The sequence below is a fragment of the Ranitomeya variabilis genome, chromosome 6 (genome assembly GCF_051348905.1).
Source record: "Ranitomeya variabilis isolate aRanVar5 chromosome 6, aRanVar5.hap1, whole genome shotgun sequence".
NCBI classification, from domain to species: Eukaryota; Metazoa; Chordata; class Amphibia; order Anura; family Dendrobatidae; genus Ranitomeya; species Ranitomeya variabilis.
In genome coordinates, this window is record NC_135237.1 from 267373809 (window position 1) to 267398848 (window position 25040).

The 25040-nt window shown below is 44.0% G+C and overlaps 1 protein-coding gene across 1 annotated transcript in view; it reads left to right on the plus strand.

Annotated features, from left to right (window-relative positions):
- ADAMTS16 (ADAM metallopeptidase with thrombospondin type 1 motif 16) overlaps window positions 1-25040 on the plus strand; it is a 370445-nt gene that overhangs the window by 190410 nt on the left and 154995 nt on the right. The window contains exon 11 of the mRNA XM_077269610.1: window positions 10379-10474. Coding sequence (XP_077125725.1) covers window positions 10379-10474 — 96 coding nt within the window. The remainder of the gene's footprint in view (window positions 1-10378; window positions 10475-25040) is intronic.

Consider the following 25040-nt stretch of genomic DNA (forward strand, 5'->3'; position numbering starts at 1 on the left):
TACCTATCAGGTCAGTTTGGTGATCCTACCACCGGATCATAACAGTGCAGCAGGCCAGTAAAGAGTTAATGCATCGCAAAAGAGGGATAAGAGAAATCCTGAGTTCATTTTTTTATTTCCTCTGCAGTGTGTCTAGCCTCTCTCCTCCCCTTAATCTCTGGGTGGTTCAGAATTCAGCTGCAGCTATGGACCTTCAGAGTCTGTCTTCTAGTGTGTATCATCTCACTGCTAGGATACAAGGCATTCAGGATTATGTAGTTCACAGTCCTATGTCAGAGCCTAAGATACCTATTCCTGAGCTGTTCTCCGGAGACAGATCTAGGTTTTTGAACTTTAAAAATAATTGCAAATTATTCCTTTCTCTGAGACCTCGTTCCTCTGGTGATCCGGTTCAGCAAGTTAAAATTATTATTTCTTTGTTGCGTGGTGACCCTCAAGATTGGGCATTCTCTCTGGCGCCAGGAGATCCTGCATTGCAAAATGTGGATGCGTTTTTTCTGGCGCTTGGAGTGCTTTATGAGGAACCTAATCTGGTAGACCAAGCAGAAAAGGTTTTGCTGGCTCTCTCCCAGGGTTTGAATGAAGCAGAGGTTTACTGTCAGAAGTTTAGGAAATGGTCTGTGCTCACTCAATGGAATGAGTGTGCCCTGGCAGCGATTTTCAGAAAGGGTCTTTCTGAAGCCATTAAGGATGTTATTGTGGGGTTCCCCACGCCTGCGGGTCTGAATGAGTCAATGTCTTTGGCCATTCAGATTGATCGGCGTTTGCGGGAGCGCAAACCAGGGCACCATCTGGCGGTATTTTCTGAGCAGAAGCCTGAGTCTATGCAATGTGACAGGATTCTGACCAGAATTGAACGGCAAAATCACAGACGTCAGAATGGGTTGTGCTTTTACTGTGGTGATTCTGCTCATGTTATCTCAGCATGCTCTAAGCGCACAAAAAACTTCGCTAAGTCTGTCACCATTGGTACTGTACAGCCTAAATTAATTTTGTCTGTTACTTTGATTTGCTCTCTGTCATCCTACTCAGTTATGGCTTTTGTGGATTCATGTGCTGCCCTGAATTTGATGGATTTGTCTTTTGCCAGGCGCTGTGGTTTTATCTTGGAGCCTTTGCAATTCCCTATTCCACTAAAGGGAATTGATGCCACGCCATTGGCCAAGAATAAACCTCAGTACTGGGCTCAAGTGACCATGTGCATGACTCCTGCACATCAGGAGGTGATTCGCTTTCTTGTGTTACATAATTTGCATGATGTTGTCGTGTTAGGTCTGCCATGGCTGCAGGCTCATAATCCAGTCCTGGATTGGAAAGCAATGTCTGTGTCAAGTTGGGGTTGCCAGGGAATTCATGGCGATGCTCCTTTGGTGTCAATTGCTTCTTCTACTCCTTCTGAAGTCCCTGAAATTTTGTCGGACTATCAGGATGTATTTGATGAGCCAAAGTCCAGTGCCCTACCCCCTCATAGGGATTGTGATTGCGCCATAAATTTGATTCCTGGTAGTAAGTTCCCTAAGGGACGACTTTTTAATTTGTCTGTACCAGAACATGCCGCTATGCGGAGTTATATCAAGGAGTCTTTGGAGAAGGGGCATATTCGCCCGTCCTCGTCCCCTTTGGGTGCGGGGTTCTTTTTTGTGGCCAAGAAGGATGGTTCTCTAAGACCCTGTATAGATTATCACCTTCTAAATAACATCACGGTCAAAATTCAGTATCCTTTGCCACTGTTGTCCGATCTGTTTGCTCGGATTAGGGGGGCCAGTTGGTTCACCAAGATAGATCTTCGTGGAGCGTATAATCTTGTGCGTATAAAGCAGGGCGATGAATGGAAAACAGCATTTAATACGCCCGAAGGCCATTTTGAGTACTTGGTGATGCCTTTTGGGCTTTCTAATGCCCCTTCTGTGTTCCAGTCCTTCATGCACGACATCTTCCGAGAGTATCTGGATAGGTTTATGATTGTGTACCTGGATGATATTTTGGTCTTTTCTGATGATTGGGAATCTCATGTGAAGCAGGTCAGGATGATATTTCAGGTCCTGCGAGCCAATGCCTTGTTTGTGAAGGGCTCTAAATGTCTCTTCGGAGTCCAGAAGGTTTCCTTTTTGGGCTTTATTTTTTCTCCTTCTACCATTGAGATGGATCCAGTCAAGGTCCAGGCTATTTATGACTGGACTCAACCTACATCGGTAAAGAGTCTTCAGAAGTTCTTGGGTTTTGCTAATTTTTACCGTCGCTTCATCACTAATTTGTCCAGTGTGGTTAAGCCTTTGACGGATTTGACCAAGAAGGGTTCTGATGTGACGAATTGGTCTCCTGCGGCCGTGGAGGCCTTTCAGGAGCTCAAACATCGGTTCTCTTCGGCTCCTGTCTTGCGTCAGCCGGATGTCTCTCTGCCTTTCCAGGTCGAGGTTGATGCTTCTGAGATTGGAGCAGGGGCTGTCTTGTCACAGAGAAGCTCTGATGGCTCTGTGATGAGGCCATGTGCTTTCTTTTCAAGAAAGTTTTCGCCTGCCGAGCGGAATTATGATGTTGGTAATCGGGAGCAATGAAGTGGGCATTTGAGGAGTGGCGACATTGGCTTGAGGGAGCCAAACATCGTGTGGTGGTCTTGACGGATCACAAGAATTTGACTTATCTCGAGTCTGCTAAGCGGCTAAATCCTAGACAGGCTCGATGGTCGCTGTTTTTCTCCCGTTTCGATTTCGTGGTTTCATACCTTCCGGGTTCGAAGAACGTGAAGGCTGATGCTCTTTCTAGGAGCTTTGTGCCTGACTCTCCGGGAGTTTCTGAACCGGCTGGTGTCGTCAAAGAAGGGGCGATTTTGTCTGCCATCTCCCCTGATTTACGACCGGTACTGCAGGAATTTCAGGCCAATAGACCTGATCGTTGTCCACCGGAGAGACTGTTTGTCCCGGATAGATGGACCAGTAGAGTCATTTCCGAGGTTCATTCTTCGGTGTTGGTGGGTCACCCTGGGATTTTTGGTACCAAGGATTTGGTGGCTAGGTCCTTTTGGTGGCCTTCCTTGTCACGGGATGTGCGTTCCTTTGTGCAATCCTGTGGGATTTGTGCTCAGGCCAAGCCTTGCTGTTCTCGTGCCAGTGGATTGCTTTTGCCTTTGCCTGTCCCGAAGAGGCCCTGGACACATATTTCCATGGATTTTATTTCGGATCTTCCAGTCTCTCAGAAGATGTCTGTTATCTGGGTGGTTTGTGATCGTTTTTCTAAAATGGTCCATTTGGTGCCCTTGCCTAAGCTGCCTTCCTCTTCCGATTTGGTTCCACTGTTTTTTCAGAATGTGGTTCGTTTGCATGGTATTCCTGAGAATATTGTGTCTGACAGAGGATCCCAGTTTGTGTCCAGATTTTGGCGGTCCTTTTGTGCTAAGATGGGCATTGAATTATCTTTTTCATCGGCCTTCCATCCTCAGACGAATGGCCAAACCGAACGAACTAATCAGACCTTGGAGACTTATCTGAGATGTTTTGTTTCTGCTGATCAGGATAATTGGGTGACTTTTTTGCCATTGGCTGAGTTCGCCCTCAATAATCGGGCTAGTTCTGCTACTTTGGTTTCGCCTTTTTTTTTGCAATTCTGGTTTTCATCCTCGTTTTTCCTCAGGTCAGGTTGAGCCTTCTGACTGTCCTGGGGTGGATTCTGTGGTGGATAGATTGCAGCAGATTTGGAACCACGTGGTGGACAATTTGACGTTGTCACAAGAGAAGGCTCAGCGCTTTGCTAACTGCCGGCACTGTGTGGGTCCCCGACTTTGTGTGGGGGATTTGGTATGGTTGTCTTCTCGATATGTTCCGATGAAGGTTTCCTCTCCTAAGTTCAAGCCTCGTTTCATCGGTTCCTATAAGATTTTGGAAATCCTCAACCCTGTGTCATTTCGTTTGGACCTCCCAGCATCATTTGCCATTCACAATGTGTTCCATAGGTCATTGTTGCGGAGATGTGTGGTGCCTGTGGTTCCTTCTGTTGATCCTCCTGCTCCAGTCTTGGTCGAGGGAGAATTGGAGTATGTGGTGGAGAAGATCTTGGATTCTCGTGTTTCGAGACGAAAGCTTCAGTACTTGGTTAAGTGGAAAGGCTATGGTCAGGAGGATAATTCCTGGGTTGTCGCCTCTGATGTCCATGCGGCCGATTTGGTTTGTGCCTTTCATTCGGCTCATCCTGATCGGCCTGGGGGCTCTGGTGAGGGTTCAGTGACCCCTCCTCAAGGGGGGGTACTGTTGTGAATTCCGTCCGGGCTCCCTCTGGTGGCCTTTAGCGATACTGCGGGTCTGGAGCTGGGCTCAGCTGCCTCTTTTCCTGCTATGCTGGTTCCTATTTAACTCCACCTGGACCTTTACTTGTTGCCTGCTGTCGTTGTATTCAGTACTGGTTCTGACCTCTGCTGGATCTCCCTGGTGACCTGTCTCTTTCTGAGAAGCTAAGTCTTGCTAGTTCTTTTTGCTCATTGTTTCCTTGAATATGTTTCTCAGTATATGATGTGTTCAGTCCAGCTTGCTTATATGTGATTTTTCGCTTGCTGGTAGCTCTGGGGTGCAGAGTGCGCCCCTCACATCGTGAGTCGGTGTGGGGGTTCTTGTACCTTCTGCGTGGATAGTTTTTGATACCGACCGCACAGATCCCTTGCTTTCTTCTGTCTATTTTGTGTTAGCGGGCCTCATTTGCTTAAACCTGTTTTTCATTCCTACGTTTGTATTTTCCCCTTAACTCACTGTTATTATTTGTGGGGGGCTGTCTAAACTTTGGGGTTATTTCTCTGAGGCAAGTGAGGCTTTGCTTTCTCTCTAGGGGTAGTCAGTTTCTTAGGCTGTGAAGAGGCGTCTAGGTTTTTAGGTAACGCTCCACGGCTGCCTTTAGTGTGTGTGGATAGGTTCAGGATTGCGGTCGGTATAGTTCCCACATTCCCGGAGCTAGTCCTACAATTCAGGTTTACCTATCAGGTCAGTTTGGTGATCCTACCACCGGATCATAACAGATTGCGTCCCTGCAGATCGGGTGAAAGGGTTAACTCCAATTTCACCCGATCTGCAGGGACAGGGGGAGTGGTACTTTTGCCCAGGGGGGTTGGCTTTGCCCCCACGAGGCTACGATCGCTCTGATTGGCTGTTGATAGTGCAACATCCAATCAGAGCAATTTGTAATATTTCACCTATGAAAAGTAGTGAAATATTACAATCCAGCCATGGCCGATGCTGCAATATCATCGGCCATAGCTGGAAACCCTGATCTGCCCCCCCACCACCACCAATCTCCTCCCCAGTCCCCCTTACTGTGGTCCGCTCCCCTCTGTCCTCCTGTCCGCTCCCCCGTCCTCCTATCTGCTCCCTCCGTGTTCCGATCCACCCCCCCTGTGCTCCGATCCACCCCCCGTGCTCCCCCCCTTACCCCTTCATACTTACCGAGCCTCCCGGTGTCCGTCCGTCTCCTCCCTGGGTGCCGCCATCTTCTAAAATGGCGGGCGCATGCACAGTGCGCCCGCCGAATCTGCCGGCCGGCAGATTCGTTCCATGTACATTTTAATCACTGTGATAAAACCTACCACAGTGATCAAAATAAAAAAATTTGTAAATGACCCCCCTTATCACCCCCATAGGTAGGGACAACAATAAAATAAAGAAAATATATATATTTTTTTTTCCACTAGGGTTAGAACTAGGGTTAGGGTTAGGGTTAGAACTAGGGTTAGGGTTAGAACTAGGGTTAGGGTTAGAACTAGGGTTAGGGTTAGGGTATGGCTATGCACACGTATTCTGGTCCTCTGTGGATTTTTCCACAGCGGATTTGATAAATCCGCAGTGCAAAACCGCTGCGGACTTATCGCGGATTCAACGTGGTTTTTCTGTGTTTTTTCTGCAGATTTCACTGCAGTTTTACAACTGCGGTTTTCTATTGGAGCAGTTGTAAAACCGCTGCGGAATCCACAGAAAGAAGTGACATGCTGCGGAATGTAAACCGCTGTGTTTCCGCGCAGTTTTTTCCGCAGCATGTGCACAGCTTTTTTTGTTTCCCATAGATTTACATTGAACTATAAACTCAAGGGAAACTGCTGTGGACCCGCCGCTGCGGAAATGCTGCAGATCCTCAGCGTTTTCTGCAGCATGTGCACATAGCCTTAGAGTTAGGCTATGTGCACACGGTGCAGATTTGGCTGCTGATCTGCAGCGGATTGGCTGCTGCGGATTCGTAGCAGTTTTCCAACAGGTTTACAGTTCCATGTAAGCCTATGGAAAACCAAATCTGCTGTGCCCACGGTGCGGAAAATACTGCGCGGAAACATTGCGTTGTATTTTCCGCAGCATGCCATTTCTTTGTGCGGATTCCGCAGCATTTTACACCTGTTCCTCAATAGGAATCCGCATGTAAAATCCGCACAAAAACCACTGGAAATCCGTGGTAAATCCACAGGTAAAATGCAGTGCCTTTTACCTGCAGATTTTTCAAAAATGGTGCGGAAAAATCTCACACAAATCCGCAACGTGGGCACATAGCCTTAGGGTTAGGGTTGGAATTAGAGTTAGTGTTGGAATTAGGGCTAGGGTTGGAAATAGGTTTAAGATTAGGCTTGTGGTTAGGGTTATGGTTAGGGGTGTGTTGGGGTTAGGGTTGTGGTTGGGGTTGGGATTAGGGTTAGGGTTGGGATTAGGGTTGGGGGTGTGTTGAGGTTAGGGGTGTGTTGGGGTTAGGGTTGTGGTTAGGGTTATGGCTAGAGTTGGGATTAGGGTTAGGGGTGTGTTGGAGTTAGTGTTGGAGTTAGAATTGAGAGGTTTCCACTGTTTAGGCACATCAGGGTCTCCAAACGCAACATGGCGCCACCATTGATTCCAGCCAATCTTGCATTCAAAAAGTCAAATGGTGCTCCCTCCCTTCCAAGCCCCAACGTGCGCCCAAACAGTGGTTTACCCCCACGTATGGAATACCAGCATACTTGGGACAAACTGGGCAACAACTATTCGGGTCCAATTTCATCTGTTACACTACATTCACATTTGCGTTGTGCGCCGCAGCGTCGGCGACGCGACGCACAACGCAGGAACAACGCATGCACAACGCATGCACAACGCTGCGTTTTGCGACGCATGCGTCCTTTTTTTGCTTGATTTTGGACGCACAAAAAATGCAACTTGCTGCGTCCTCTGTGCCATGACGCGTGCGCCGCAGTGACGCATGTGTCGCAAAACGCAAGTGCAACGCATGTCCATGCGCCCCCATGTTAAATATAGGGGCACATGACGCATGCGGCGATGCTGCGGCACCCGACGCTGCGGCGCAGAATGCTAATGTGAACGTAGACTTACCCTTGTGAAAATAAAAAATTGCTTGCTAAACATAATTTTTGAGGAAAGAAAAATTATTTTTTTATTTTCACAGCTCTGCGTTTTAAACTTCTGTGAAGCACTTGGGGGTTCAAAGTGCTCACCACATATCTAGATAAGTTCCTTGGGGGATCTAAATGGGGTCACTTGTTGGGGGTTTCTACTATTTAGGCACATCAGGGGCTCTGCGAGCGCAACGTGACGCCCGCAGAGCATTCCATCAAAGTCTGCATTTCAAAATGTCACTACTTCACTTCCGAGCCCCGCCATGTGCCCAAACAGTGGTTTACCCCCACATATGGGGTATCAGCGTACTCAGGAGATACTGGACAACAACTTTTGGGGTCAAATTTCTCCTGTTACCCTTGCAAAAATAAAAAATTCTGGGCTAAAAAATCATTTTTGAGAAAAGAAAAATTATTTTTTATTTTCATGGCTCTGCGTTATAAACTTTTCTGAAGCACTTTGGGGTTCAAAGTGCTCACCACACATCTAGATTAGTTCATTGGGAGGTCTAGTTTCCAAAATGGGGTCACTTGTGGGGGGGCGCCAATGTTTAGGCACACAGGGGCTCTCCAAACACGACATGGTGTCCGCTAATGATTGGAGCTAATTTTCCATTCAAAAAGCCAAATGGCGTGCCTTCCTTACGAGCCTTGCCGTGGGCCCAAACAGTGGTTTACCCCCACATATAGGGTATCAGCGTACTCAGGACAAACTGGACAGTAACATTTGGTGTCCAATTTCTCCTGCTACCCTTGGGAAAATAATAAAATCCGGGCTAAAAATCATTTTTGAGGAAAGAAAAATTATTTTTTATTTTCACAGCTCTGCGTTATAAACTTCTGTGAAGCACCTGGGGGTTTAAAGTGCTCACTATGCATCTAGATAAGTTCCTTGGGGGGTCCAGTTTCCAAAATGGGGTCACTTGTGGGGGAACTCCAATGTTTAGGCACACAGGGGCTCTCCAAACGCGACATGGTGTCCGCTAATGATTGGAGCTAATTTTCCATTCAAAAAGTCAAATGGCGCGCCTTCCCTTCCGAGCCTTGCCGTGCGCCCAAACAGTGGTTTACCCCCACATATGAGGTATTGTCGTACTCAGGAGAAATTGCCCAACAAATTTTATGATTCATTTTATCCTGTTGCCCATGTGAAAATGAAAATATTGAGGGTAAAAGAAATGTTTTGTGAAAAAAAAGCACTTTTCCATTTTTACGGATCAATTTGTGAAGCACCTGAGGGTCTAAAGTGCTCACTATGCATCTAGATAAGTTCCTTGGGGGGTCTAGTTTCCAAAATGGGTCACTTGTGGGGCAGCTTCAATGTTTAGGCACACAGGGGCTCTCCAAACGCGACATAGTGTCCGCTAACGATGGAGATAATTTTTCATTCAAAAAGTCAAATGGCGCTCCTTCCCTTCCGAGCCTTACTATGTGCCCAAACAGTAGTTTACCCCCACATACGAGGTATCGGCGTACTCAGGAGAAATTGCCCAACAAATTTTAGGATCCATTTTATCCTGTTGCCCATGTGAAAATGAAAATATTGAGGCTAAAAGAAATTTTTTGTGAAAAAAAAAGCACTTCCCTTTGTCCCTTCCGAGCCCTGCCATGCGCCCAAACAGTGGTTTACCCCCACATATGAGGTATCAGCGTACTCAGGACAAATTGGACAACAACTTTCATGGTCCAGTTTCTCCTTTTACCCTTGGGAAAATAAAAAAATTGTTGCTAAAATCATTTTTGTGACTAAAAAGTTAAATGTTCATTTTTTCCTTCCATGTTGCTACTGCTGCTGTGAAACACCTGAAGGGTTAACAAACTTCTTGAATGTGGTTTTGAGCACCTTGAGGGGTGTAGTTTTTAGAATGGTGTCACTTTGGGGTATTTTCAGCCATATAGAACCCTCAAACTGACTTCAAATTTTAACCCTTATAACTTCCTAGCAAAAAAAAAAATTTGTTTCCAAAATTGTGCTGATGTAGACATGTGGTAAATGTTATTTATTAACTATTTTGTGTCACATAACTCTCTGATTTAACAGATAAAAATTCAAAATGTGAAAATTGCGAAATTTTCAAAATTTTCGCCAAATTTCCGTTTTTTTCACAAATAAACGCAGAAATTATCGACCTAAGTTTACCACTAACATGAAGCCCAATATGTCACGAAAAAAACAATCTCAGAATCGCTAGTATCCGTTGAAGCGTTCCTGAGTTATTACCTCATAAAGGGACACTGGTCAGAATTGCAAAAAATGTCCAGGTCATTAAGGTCAAAATAGGCTGGGTCAAGAAAGGGTTAATACTAAAGGTGTGCAAGGCCTTTTTTTGTTTTTGTGGCATGCATTGGGGTGCGACCCCCTCTCTTTCATTTTTCCAGTTCACATTAGGCCTGGTTTAGCTCATGAAGAGGTAGAACATTAAAGACAGGGACCATCCATACTTGGGTACACCTTGACATGGTTGGATGGCATTTTTATTTCTTGATCTAAAAATGTTAACTAATTACCTTATATTTTTTATGTATATATTGGCGTTCATGTATTCATTAATCGCAGTGTGGTGACATACAGTGTATTTGAATGTTTGTATATTGGCCGGCCACATAGCGTATTGTGCACCTGTACATTTATTTTATACTAAAAGTGTGAAAATATTTTTTACTCAGAAATAATCAGGAGGAATAATGGGAACTGCACAAAAGATTATAAGAAAAGATGCTCATGAATTAGGTCATAAGAAATACATGTAGAAGAATGTCCAGAGAGAGGACAAGTCCTCGTTGACTGACAGCTAAAGCTTGTAACTGATCACTACATTCTCTCATCGCTGTTTCCTATGCCATTGATTGAATATTTTACACTCCACAATTCATTCTTTGAATGCCGTATGTAGTCCATGATTACATGTTAGTCCTTGGACTTTAAATTTATCAGTTTATTGTAAGAAATATTTATAACTTACAAAACTAATTTGTTCTCACTTGATATATTTATTAGCACTGGGTCACATAATATCATTTTCTCTCTTTTGAATCTAGGACATATGTAAAGCGCTTTGGTGTCATAGGATAGGCAAAAAATGTGAGACTAAATTTATGCCAGCAGCAGAAGGCACAACATGTGGGCATGATATGGTAAGAAGATAGTAGTCTTGTGAAGTCTTTGAACTGTAAGTAATGGAATAAATGACTTAAGAGAATATTCTGTCAGCAGTGTGAAACAACTGTTGGGAAGTGAGTCTTGTTTTCTCTGCTCTTTCATCAACAAATATGTCAATTTTAATGCAGTTAATTAATGTACTTGTCCGCTGAACTACTACACATCTATTACTTTCTGTACACTGTTACTATTTGTGCAATACTATAGATCTATACAAGTTTGATTGTACTGAAGATTCGCTCCTAGTGAGGGTCAAAGAGGAGGCAAAAAGACACAGAACGACTCATTCAGACATCCGTTATTTACATTTATGCACTATCCATGTATTTCATAGATAGAATATAATGGGTGCATTTTCTATGTGGCTGTTCACATGTCCTTATTTTTTGCTAGCTGAATGGTCCTCAAAAAATGGCTTGTTTTTTTATATCTGAGTCACTGATCAAAATAACCCATACGAGTCCATAGGTCCATGAAAATCAGATGTCATCCGTGTGCAGTCTGTGTGCTGTCTGCTTTTAAAGGGAACCTGTCACCCCCAAAATCGAAGATGAGCTAAGCCCACCGGCATCAGGGGCTTATCTACAGAATTAGATAAGCCCCGATGTATCCTGAAAGATGAGAAAAAGAGGTTAGATTATACTCACCCAGAGGCGTTCCCGCTGCGGTCCGGTCCGATGGGCGTCGCGGTCCAGTCCAGTGCCTCCCATCTTCTTACGATGACATCCTCTCCTTGCATTCACACTGTGGCTCCGGCGCAGGCATACTTTGTCAAAGGTCAGAGAGGCTCAGCGCCTGCACACTGCAGTACTTTGCTCTGCCCTCAACAGGGCAGACAAAGTACGCCTGTGCCGGAGCCACAGCTTGAAGACAAGAAGAAGACGTCATCCTATGAAGATGGGAGGCCCCGGACCGCGACGCCTATCGGATCGGACCGCCCCCCCAGGTGAGTATAATCTAACCTCTTTTTCTCATCTTTCAGGATACATCTGGGGCTTATCTACAGCATTACAGAATGCTGTAGATAAGCCCCTGATGCTGGTGGGCTTAGCTCATCTTCTGTTTTGGGGTGACAGGTTCCCTTTAACATTATATTCAATAGGAAAAGTTTTGTTTTATGTTTTTAGCATATGAGAAAATCACTGATGAAACTGATGGTAAAAACTGACAAAATGACCACACAATGATGAAACACTGATGTAACGCTGTCGGTTTTTCACGTACCAGAAAAATTACTGACATCTGAATGAGACCTAAAAATATGTGCACACAATATCTATTAGACATCTGTGCACACACCAAGTTTTACTGGAATAAGACACTTCAGGACACGTCAGCACTTTTTGCCGTGAAGCATCCACCGTATTTTTCAGACTACAAGACGCACTGGACCATAAGACGCACCCAGGTTTTAGAGGAGGAAATTAGGGAAAAAAATGAAGCAAAAAATGTGGTCTATTCTGTACTTAAGATCACCTATCCTGTTATCTATGGTCCCCTCATCGCCATCCTGGTATACATGGCCCCATTCTTATTCTGATATGATTGATTGGCTCCAACCTGTTCCTGGTATGATTGTTTGGCCCCATCCTCTTCCTGGTATGATTGATTGGCCCCATCCCGTTCCTGGTATGATTAATTGGCCCCATCCAGTTCCTGGTATGACTGATTGGCCCCATCCAGTTCCTGGTATGATTGATTGGCCCCATCTTGTTCCTGGTTTGATTGATTGGCCCCATCCAGTTCCTTGTATGATTGATTGGCCCCATCCCGTTCCTGGTATACATGGCCCCATCCCGTTCCTGGTATGATTGAATGACCCCATCTAGTTCCTGGTATGATTGACCGGCCCCATCCAGTTCTTGGTATGATTGATTGGCCACATCCAGTTCCTGGTATGATTGATTGGCCCCTTCCCCTTGCTGGTATTATTGGCTCCATCCCAGTCCTGGTATCCATGGCCCCATCAGAAAAGATTAAAAAAAACAAACCTTTACTCTTACCTTCCTCCGCTCCCTTGCAGTCGCAGCGTCCTGCTCTGGTGCCAGCAGCTGATTAATGCTTGTAAGCAGCGCATGGCAGGGACATCATCGCTGCTCACAAGCAGAGCACAGCTGCAAGAATACTCCACGGGTGTTCATCAGAAATCACGGTGAGTATCCATTCCTCTTCAGTAGTGTGCACTGTCAGCCTCCTGCTTCCTGCTGGGGCCGGGGGTCATGTGTGCTGATACTGAAGTATTGGCACATGTGACCACCGGCAGCAGCAGGAAGCAGGCGGCTGACAGTGCGCGCTACTGAAGAGGAATGGATACTTACCACGATCTCTGATGAGCACCCGGTAAGTATTCCAGTAGCTGTGCTCTGCTTGTGAGCAGCGCAAGATGTCCCTGCCATGCACTGCTTACAAGCATTAATCAGCTGCTGGCACTGGAGCAGGACACTGCGACTGCGAGGTAGCGGAGGTAGATAAGAGTAAAGGTTTTTTTTTTTTTAATCTTTTCTGATGGGGCCATGGATACCAGGACTGGGATGAGGCCAATCAATCATACCAGGATGTCAAGAAGAAATGAATATTCATTACCCTCAATGGCCATGGGCATGGAATGTAGTGCACATTCATTTCTCTTTAGCAGCGGGCACTAGAGTTAGCGAGAGCCACCGGCTCCTACCTCTGTGACCCGCTGCTCCTCCGATACCGCTCCCCAACCTCCACACTACAGCCAGAGCCAATATATCTGGACTATAAGATGCACCTCCCATTTTCCTCCACATTTTGGAAGGAAAAAAGTGCGTCTTATAGTCCGAAAAATACGGTATTTTTATACAACTTTCTGGTTGTTTTTTTTGCATTTTTTGCCTAGTCTTCCCTGGCGGCAGGTTCTTGAACTTTATATAATAAAGCATTCAATGCAGAAGCCGCCTGAAGAATGTTTAGGTCACTTTTTACCATTTCACATCTTTCAAAGCTTGAAATAATTTAAAGATGCTCAAAAGTCAGAACTTACAGATGCATCTCACAAAATTAGAATATCATCAAAAAATTAATTTATTTCAGTTCTTCAATACAAAAAGTGAAACTAATATATTCCATAGTGTCATTACAAATAGAGTGATGTATTTCAAGTGTTTATTAATGCTAATGTTGATGATTATGGCTGACAGCCAAAATTTTTGCCACACTTGCGTTTTTCTACTAAATAAATGCAAGTCATATTGAATAAATTTTTCCACTAACATGAAGTACAATATGTCACGAAATAACAGTTTCAGAATCAGTGGAATCCATTGAAGCATTCCACAGCTATAACCTCATAAAGTGACAGTGGTCAGAATTGTAAAAATTGGCTTTGTCATTAACCTTCTCTGACCTTTCCCGGCGCCTGCGCACTGCAGTACTTTGCTCTGTAACAAAATATAGATGCACCAGTCAAGAAGATATAAATATAAGCAGGGTGTGACTATATATAAAATGTAACTTTTAATAAATAAGTTTAAAAACGGTATGAATGTACCTGTATAAACACACAAAAACAAGGACTCACAAGAAGATCACATTAATAGGAGTAAAACCTATCATACTCCCCGAGATTAACTATCTCTATTCCAATATATGAATCTCCTAGGGGAGAAAAGTGTAGAAATCACCAAGATCACCATCAACTATCATATATCTAATATCCCCGAAATCTTTTCGTGGAAAAGAGGCACAGTAGTGGTGATAAAAATGTGTAAGTGGAACGATCTCACCTCAGACTTCTCTTTAAATGTAGAAAAGACCGCTCACTGGTTGGCGCTGCATCCGGGAGGGGGGGCACATTTCAGCCACACCATCAACCACCCACGCTGCCAAAAGAGTTAATGCTTAGCCCCAGAATAAAGAAACCATTTCCCTACGCGTTTCGTTATCCTCACTCATCAGGGGAAATTTTTCAAAGTGTCCTTCCACAAACGTGGTGGGCACTCAAAATGGGGGTATAGAGCAATCCTTTAGAGAAAAATTTCCCCTGATGAGTGAGGATAACGAAACGCGTAGGGAAATGGTTTCTTTATTCTGGGGCTAAGCATTAACTCTTTTGGCAGCGTGGGTGGTTGATGGTGTGGCTGAAATGTGCCCCCCCTCCCGGATGCAGCGCCAACCAGTGAGCGGTCTTTTCTACATTTAAAGAGAAGTCTGAGGTGAGATCGTTCCACTTACACATTTTTATCACCACTACTGTGCCTCTTTTCCACGAAAAGATTTCGGGGATATTAGATATATGATAGTTGATGGTGATCTTGGTGATTTCTACACTTTTCTCCCCTAGGAGATTCATATATTGGAATAGAGATAGTTAATCTCGGGGAGTATGATAGGTTTTACTCCTATTAATGTGATCTTCTTGTGAGTCCTTGTTTTTGTGTGTTTATACAGGTACATTCATACCGTTTTTAAACTTATTTATTAAAAGTTACATTTTATATATAGTCACACCCTGCTTATATTTAGTACTTTGCTCTGCCCTCAACAGGGCAGACAAAGTACGCCTGCGCCGGAGCCACAGTGTGAAGACAAGAAGAGGACGTGATCGTAAGAAGATAGGAGGCCCGGACTGTGACGCCCATCGAACCGGACCGCAGCGCGAGCGCCCTTGGGTAAGTATAACATAACCTCTTTTTCTAATCTTTCAGGATACATCGGGGGCTTATCTAGAGCATTTCAGAATGCTGTAGATAAGCCTCTGATGCTGGTGGGCTTAGCTCAACTTCCATTTTGGGGGTGACAGGTTACCTTTAAGCATTTTGTCAAAAAAAAAAGGAAAAAAAATCTAGCAGTTTCTTTATTATTCAATGGTGTGAAAAAAAGAAGCAGAAATCAATAAAAAAGATTTCACGAATGCTGTCCCATAAATACCGGCAGCCAAAACCAGAGGAAAACCGCTAGGGAAACAGCTGAAAAAGTAACATAAATTATGCTTCAGGAAAAAAACTCAGATTTTCTGCTTGAAAAACTTGGCAGATTCACCTGAGTTTAAAGGATGTCCTGTGCACATACCCAAGCACTGATGGTAAAAACTGACAGTCTGGCTCATTATCAGAAGGCTGCAGAGTGGGACAGAAACTTGATGTTGGCTATGAATATGGCATAACCGGCCAAAACATGTAGGTCACTGTATTCTTCTTTGGCTCCTGTATTTTTTTACAGCTTATAGTCTAGTCAAAATACGGTTTGACCCGGAACAAATTCCAAGAAAGCATTTTATGATTTTTTTATTACTATTATATGTGGGGAACAACATATTAAATGTTTTCTAAAAATTGATCACCACAAAGGTCCTAACTATGATGTCATAAGATGATGACAGCCATCGCACTAAAAATAACGAATATTTCCCTATTTCAAAGCTGTAGCTTTAGGTTACAGAAGAGTTTGCATTTTGTATATTATATATTTTCATATAACAATTTTTATACAAAGTTTTATACTAACTACATGGACAGGTGAGGTCATGACGTCATCAATGACGTCATGACATATATGTACATTTCTAGAAATTATAGAATTAATACACAGTGCATTTTAAGACCTACTTCATCACTGAATAAGCGTGTCAGGTCAATAGTCACTATTTTCATCATCAGACACTGCTTCCTCACTCATATTGTCACAATGCCCTTCTTGACATGGTCCGCATACCCATGAACAGGTAAGTCCGTTTCTTTTGCAAGTGCACCGAAGTGTACTTCAACCACGAGAACAATTGCAGTGAATTATTTTCAGAAGTGTTTCTGGCGCGGGTGAAGTATCCATCATCACTGGAACTAGACTGTTGTTCTGCAATTCCCATCCCCATTCAGTAGTGTCCATGGCCTCACCATTGTCCATCCAAAGCATCACTTGGAGGTAACTCCGAAGGGCATGATACTTAATTGCAGAGGAGGTCGGTGGCAGTCGTTCAGGTGTAACAAAGATTTTGTCTGAACCAACTTTTTTGCAGAGAGTAGAATACCTCATTGCAGACAGATTGTCTCCAGGTTTGCCCCGGAACAATGCCACCATCGCTTTACACCCAGTGTCTTCAATCTCAGCTCTGTTTTTGTTAGGTGTGGAAAAGATTTTAGCACAGCTATTTAAGACTGAGTCTACCTTCAAAACCTTGTGTAGACTGAGTTTTTTTCCGATTCTAAAAACCGCGGAAGTGGTATCGCAACCCGTGAATGCATGAAGGAACAGAAGACTGCTGCAGACATGGTTTCCCAGGAACTTCTTCATAACCTTAATGTCGTAAACTGTTGCAGGACTCCCTTTATCCGAGTAGAAATAAAGCTTGTTGCCGTTGCTGGTTGACGCGTGATGAAGTAACAACACCAAAAGATCTGTATCTTCGCCAATGAGACTTGTACTTTTGTTGGATGACATTGACACTGGTGTCTTAACAATCTCCACATCTGCTTCCCCCTCTGATTGCATTACGTGGCAACCTCTGTCATTCATGCGCTATGAAACGAGCTTGATAAGAGACTGTTTGTTCTCCACATTCGAAAGGAAGTCCTCCTTTTTCCCGACAAATTTCGTTCCTTCAGCAATGTTCACTTTGTTACTTGTTCGCTTTTTGCGCCATCGCTGATGGGTAATGTCCTTAGTGTTTGGTCCTCCAATGTAACCATCAAATACTATCGTAGCCTTACCATAGTGCTTTAGTGTGAAAGATGCATAGTCTTCAGCGATTGAACAATATGTCTTTCCTTTTGACCACTTCAGTCGATGGAGAAGAGAACCTCCATCAAGAACATAATGTTCCACTTCTGGTACATCCTTGAGTACTGCGTCATCTGAACTCTGTTCTTTTATAGTAGCCATCAGTTGAGCTTTGTTTGGTTTGCATAAGAGATGTTTTGCCTCGAAGAGGGATGGTGGGTATGGTGAAAGTTCATAGGCCATCACCTCATCAAGGGAAAGATCACCAGTTTGAGACACCACAAGAAACGTTTGGAACAAAAGACCGGGGTCTATTGTTTTGTCCTTAGCAACGTCAATAGCCACACTGGATGCCAGGGTCTTGGCTTTCATTGACCGCTTGTACTTAACTGAAAACAGTGATTGACCCTCCATTGTTGCCACTATTTCTCTGCCAATAGTAAACAGGTTATGGACATTCACATCCATATTTGCATTGACCCGGTGATAATGTTGCGAAGAGACACTTCATCAGAGAAAGGTGAAAAGGTCTTGAGTTTATCTGCAATTTTCTCCAGGTCTTCACGATCTCTTCTAGTCCTTGACGTTCTTGCCTCCTTGTGTTGTTCACTGGTGACAAAGCTCTAGCGAGTGAAACCCTGCATTGCATCACTGTAGGAAGAGGACACTGGCACAGACAGAGTCCACAAGGCCCTCTGATGTTCGGACATTCCACTTCCTCTGGTGAGTCCTCCTGCAGTTTTTAGGGAGTGCATCAGCGCTTGCTCGATGACTAGGTCACAACCCAGGCCTGCTGTTGTGAATTCTGCTCTTGGGTTCCCTCCGGTGGTTGTTGGCGGTAATACAGTTGTCCCTGGGTTGCAATCCTGAGCAGGTGTCCCTGCTGATTGCAGCTCTCTCTGGGTATTTAGGTTTGCAGGATCCATTAGCCCTTGCCAGTTGTCCAATGTTCTTGGAGGTCTTACATCTCTGTCTGGTTCCTCCTGCCCTGCTGGCAAATCAGCCAAGATAAGTGTCTGGGTTTTGTTTCTGCAGCACACATGCTGTGTGCTTTACTATTCAGTACTATTCATTGTTTTTTCTTGTCCAGCTTAGACTGTGTTTGGATTTTTTCAGTCATGTTGGATTCTCAGGAGATGCAGATATACATTCCATGTCTTTAGTTAGATGTGGAATTTTTGTATTATCTGCTGTGGATATTTTTAGGGTTTTAATACTGACCGCTTAGTATTCTATCCTATCCTTTTCTATTTAGCTAGAGTGGCCTCTTTTGCTAAATCCTGTTTTCTGCCTGCGTGTGTCTTTCCTCTAATACTCACAGTCAATATTTGTGGGGGGCTACCTATCCCTTGTCCACAATAAAATGCATAAACTGGGCGGCACAGTCTATTTAATCGGGGTTGTCTCCAGACCGCTACCCTCTGTATGGGTGCTCAGCAGTGATTGATACAGCCCTGCAATGCTCAACTTTGGGTGCTCCTCTGAAAAAAGTGACCATCTGTGTAATCCATAAATAAGAAGAGACGAGGGCACTCACCAGTCTTCAAAATTCAAGCTTTTATTGGCAACGTTTCCAGATAAAATTCATGGCCGGGAACAACGGAGCCGAAGCTCGTGTGAGCAGGGGAGAACGGGGACCCCCGTGAATGGAAAATCCGTTTCTTTTGGTGGACAAGAGGTGGACAATTTCACTAAGGCAGGTAGAAGTGATGACCGAATTCAAGTCACTCTCCCCTGTCAGTGTCCGAGCATACAACTGCTCAAGTTCTTGCAACAGGTCTGCAAAACCGGGATGGTCGCAAAGTACTTTGTCTGCAACTTGCTGAGTAAGACACTGATCAAGGAGGGGATGGCCATGAACTGCACGCTGAACTACCTTTCCAGTCATGATGTGTTGCACAACATTGTCACTAAATTGTTCCCATGATCTCTTTGATTCCACTCCCATCCATCAACGTTCCCATTGCACCCATAAGATTCATCAATGTGTGGAAGCTCCCGAGCATCAAGACAACATCTCGAACCGGGCTGTCTTCAGGCACCTCATGTTTGATTTCTGACGCTTTCCAGTAGAGTGGATGATCGAATGTAACAACTGCAGCAGATCGGTGTTTATCAGCAAGGTTGCACAGATACTCAAGCGTAGAGAAGATGCATGGCTTGTCTCCGGAATACATGTCAATGATGGGCAGGAAGATTTCCGAATATGACCCCGGATGATCACAGTCTTTATGTAGCATGTGCATCATTCCATTCCAGCTCGGTGCAGGCTGTTTGAAGCGTAAAGACATCTCCCACAATACATCAACACAATGGTCAATGGCGTAGAGAAATGGCAAGGGCTTGAATTTTATGTTTCGGCAAGTGTGTTTTACGAAACGGTATTCCCTTACATAAACTCTGCTTTATTCAACTATCTCCAAGTCCGCAGTCTTCCGTCTGAGAACGGTGCGACTGACCTTCCTTCCTGGAATCACAGTAGCTACCATCCCCATGCTGTGGAAAGTCCCCTTCCCATCTAATGTGATGATATTATGATCAACGTTGTCCACAGCGAACAGCAGTGCCGTATCCAGTCTGTCTATGGTACCACCGAGTACATCCTGGCCAACAGAAGCGGCAGCGTTTTCCTCGAATCGCTGAACTTCCGAATATGATGAGCAATATCCCATGGCTGAGAGACTGTCTACAAGAAATCAAGACCTGAAATGATGATGGAGCTGGACTGCTAACCCAAGCTGCAATGGAGCTACTACAGCCCTGGGACGTACAGCCTGAACAACTGATTGTCCAATGATTGTGACCTTCCTGTGAATGTCCTTTCCAACAAAGAGGGTTTTAAGCAAGCAAAACAAACTCAGGGGGAGATAATCTAAGATAGACTGACATTCAAGTGAAGAAGTCTTCGGATATTCATCGGTTGAAGATGGGATCTTAGACTTGATATCGCTCTTGATTAGTTTGGCCGCAGTCTCTATGATGGCTCTCTTCTGGGCTCCTTCATCCGTTTCCTGACTACAGAAATAGTCCCTCAGGATTATTCTGGTCTTTTCACGGAATGTTGCAATGTTAGGCAACCCTTCACACTCTGCTATGAATAGCGAATCACCATACCTCTCCTCCAGCCTATACCTCAGCCATTTATTACTATAGGCAGCACTGTCTCCTTCTACAAGATACTCCGTCATTTTCTTTGCAAGATCTGTGACAGTCAGTTGCTCTTCATCATTGTCCTCGAGAAATGCACACATTCTCAAGAATGCTTGCTCTTGGTCCATGTTCATCGGCATCCCTACCTTCCGCGGTTTCTTTGTAGTAGATCCACCACCACGATGCATAGGAATTCCGTAATTTGTCAGAAAGTTAATGTCACATGAACGATGATACAGACAGTTTGCAGCATGTAAGTCCTTCCCAAAGTATGCGATTCTCCCTTGAAAGGTGATTGCCCAGTCATCATTACGCTGTTTGCAATGTGACATGATGGACCTTACAAATCCATCCGTTTTAACAAAGCTATACTCATCGAAATCACTACTAGATCTTGTCTTCACCACTTCATGTCCACAGAACAAACACTGTCTCCTTTAATAGGATGTGTAGTAGAGAGGGGTGACAAGGACACTAAACTTCAGGAGGGCAAATTTCCAACGGATGAGAGAGGATCTTGGTGCAATTAACTGGGACGATATCCTGAGGCATAAAAATACACAAAGAAAATGGGAGACGTTTATTAGCATCCTGGATTGGACCTGTGCACAGTATATACCGTATGGGAATAAACATACTAGAAATAGGAGGAAACCAATATGGCTAAATAGAGCTGTAAGGGGCACAATAAGGGACAAAAAGAAAGCATTTAGAGAATTAAAGGAAGTAGGTAGTGAGGAGGCATTAAATAAATACAAAAAATTAAATAAATTCTGTAAAAAGCAAATCAAGGCAGCAAAGATTGAGACAGAGAGACTCATTGCCAGAGAGAGCAAAAATAACCCCAAAATATTCTTTAACTACATAAATAGTAAGAAACTAAAAAATGATAGTGTCGGCCCCCTTAAAAATAGTCTGGGTGAAATGGTGGATGAGGATGAGGAAAAAGCCAATCTGCTAAATGACTTTTTTTCATCAGTATTTACAAAAGAAAATCCCATGGCAGCCAATATGACTAGTGATAAAAATTCCCAATTAAATGTTACCTGCTTAACCCAGCAGGAAGTACGGCGGCGTCTAAAAATCACAAAAATTGACAAATCTCCGGGCCCGGATGGGATACACCCCCGAGTACTGCAGGAATTAAGTACAGTCATTGATAGACCATTATTTTTAATCTTTAAAGAGTCCATAATAACAGGGTCTGTACCACAGGACTGGCGTATAGCAAATGTGGTGCCAATATTCAAAAAGGGGACAAAAACTGAACTCGGAAATTATAGGCCAGTAAGTTTAACCTCTACTGTGGGTAAAATCCTGGAGGGCATTCTAAGGGATGCTATACTGGAGTATCTGAAGAGGAATAACCTCATGACCCAGTATCAGCACGGGTTTACTAGGGACCATTCATGTCAGACTAATTTGATCAGCTTCTATGAAGAGGTAAGTTCCGGACTGGACCAAGGGAGCCCAGTGGATGTAGTGTATATGGACTTTTCAAAAGCTTTTGATACGGTGCCACACAAAAGGTTGTTACATAAAATGAGAATAATGGGGATAGGGGAAAATATGTGTAAGTGGATTGAGAGCTGGCTCAGGGATAGGAAACAAAGGGTGGTTATTAATGGAGCACATTCGGACTGGGTCGCGGTTAGCAGTGGGGTACCACAGGGGTCAGTATTAGGCCCTCTTCTTTTTAACATATTTATTAATGACCTTGTAGGGGGCATTCAGAGTAGAATTTCAATATTTGCAGATGACACTAAACTCTGCAGGGTAATCAATACAGAGGAGGACAATTTTATATTACAGGATGATTTATGTAAACTAGAAGCTTGGGCTGATAAATGGCAAATGAGCTTTAATGGGGATAAATGTAAGGTCATGCACTTGGGTAGAAGTAATAAGATGTATAACTATGTGCTTAATTCTAAAACTCTGGGCAAAACCGTCAATGAAAAAGACCTGGGTGTATGGGTGGATGACAAACTCATATTCAGTGGCCAGTGTCAGGCAGCTGCTACAAAGGCAAATAAAATAATGGGATGCATTAAAAGAGGCATAGATGCTCATGAGGAGAACATAATTTTACCTCTATACAAGTCACTAGTTCGACCACACTTAGAATACTGTGCACAGTTCTGGTCTCCGGTGTATAAGAAAGACGTAGCTGAACTGGAGCGGGTGCAGAGAAGAGCGATCAAGGTTATTAGAGGACTGGGGGGTCTGCAATACCAAGATAGGTTATTACACTTGGGGCTATTTAGTTTGGAAAAACGAAGGCTAAGGGGTGATCTTATGTTAATGTATAAATATATGAGGGGACAGTACAAAGACCTTTCTGATGATCTTTTTAATCATAGACCGGTGACAGGGACAAGGGGGCATCCTCTACGTCTGGAGGAAAAAAGGTTTAAGCATAATAACAGACGTGGATTATTTACTGTAAGAGCAGTGAGACTATGGAACTCTCTGCCATATGATGTTGTAATGAGTGAGTCATTACTTAAATTTAAGAGGGGACTGGATGCCTTTCTGGAAAAGTATAATGTTACAGGGTATATACACTCACCGGCCACTTTATTAGGTACACCATGCTAGTAACGGGTTGGACCCCCTTTTGCCTTCAGAACTGCCTCAATTCTTCGTGGCATAGATTCAACAAGGTGCTGGAAGCATTCCTCAGAGATTTTGGTCCATGTTGACATGATGGCATCACACAGTTGCCGCAGATTTGTCGGCTGCACATCCCAAAGATGCTCCATACAAGGCAGGATGGATCCATGCTTTCATGTTGTTTACGCCAAATTCTGACCCTACCATCCGAATGTCGCAGCAGAAATCGAGACTCATCAGACCAAGCAACGTTTTTCCAATCTTCTACTGTCCAATTTCGATGAGCTTGTACAAATTGTAGCCTCAGTTTCCTGTTCTTAGCTGAAAGGAGTGGTACCCGGTGTGGTCTTCTGCTGCTGTAGCCCATCTGCCTCAAAGTTCGACGCACTGTGCGTTCAGAGATGCTCTTAGGCCTACCTTGGTTGTAACGGGTGGCGATTTGAGTCACTGTTGCCTTTCTATCAGCTCGAACCAGTCTGCCCATTCTCCTCTGACCTCTGGCATCAACAAGGCATTTCCGCCCACAGAACTGCTGCTCACTGGATTTTTTTTCTTTTTCAGACCATTCTCTGTAAACCCTAGAGATGGTTGTGCGTGAAAATCCCAGTAGATCAGCAGTTTCTGAAATACTCAGACCAGCCCTTCTGGCACCAACAACCATGCCACGTTCAAAGGCACTCAAATCACCTTTCTTCCCCATACTGATGCTCGGTTTGAACTGCAGGAGATTGTCTTGACCATGTCTACATGCCTAAATGCACTGAGTTGCCGCCATGTGATTGGCTGATTAGAAATTAAGTGTTAACAAGAAGTTGGACAGGTGTACCTAATAAAGTGGCCGGTGAGTGTATATTAGATTCTTTGATAGGGCATTGATCCAGGGAACTAGTCTGATTGCCATATGTGGGGTCGGGAAGGAATTTTTTTCCCTATGGTGGAGCTTACTCTTACCACATGGGGTTTTTTTGCCTTCCCCTGGATCAACATGTTAGGGCATGTTAGGCTATGGGTTGAACTAGATGGACTTAAAGTCTTCCTTCAACCTTAATAACTATAACTATGTTAGGGTACTGTCACACAGTGGCACTTTGGTCGTTACGACGGCACGATCTGTGACGTTGCAGCGTCGTATGATTATCGTTCCAGCGTCGTAGACTGCGGTCACACGTTGCAATACACGGCGCTGGAGCGATAATTTCATGACGTATTTGCGATGTAGAAGCCGTTGGTTACTGTGCGCACATCATATACAACCTGTGTCACACGATGCAATCATGCCGCCACAGCGGGACACTTGACGACGAAAGAAAGTTCCACACGATCTGCTACAACGTACGATTCTCAGCGGGGTCCCTGATCGCAGTAGCGTGTCAGACACTGCGATATCGTATGGATATCGCTGGAACGTCACGGATCATGCCGTCGTAGCGACCAAAGTGCCACTGTGTGACAGTACCCTAACTGTGTGGTGCTATCATAGGATCCAGTAGACACCTGTGTACCTCTCTTGGCAGGTGAACGATGAACGGAAGTAGCTTTCTTATGCAAGTCTATTTGCTTCATGTTTATGTAGTTTATACGACATCTCTGGTGCACCACTGCTCCAGCAGCTACCACAGTGCTAACGCCCCTCTCAATACTGGCTTTATTGATCCCTTCAGCTCCTTTCGCACCAATCACCACTCTTTCTCTGTCATCTTCTACTTCATGGCTGCATAAGGGGCAAGTTTCTTGACTTTCCATCATTCTCAGCTCTGTAAAAGAAGATAAATAAATCGTTAAATAATAAATATAATAATAGTAGTAATTGTAAGAGAAATATGATAGATACTGAAAGGCGAGTCGCATTTAACATTTTACAGCTTTGGCGGCCATATTCTTTGACGTCACATTTGGAACCTTTGTGGTAACCCTATCTTAGTAAACTTTTAGTATGTTTTTCCCTACATGTAATACTACCAAAAATAACAATAAAACGCTTTCTTGGAATTTGTTCAGGGTAAAGTATTTTTTTTCGTATTTTGACTGGACTATTATTTTAATGATGGAACATAAAAATAAGTAATAAAGATAATAATTTGAACATACCGTATTTTT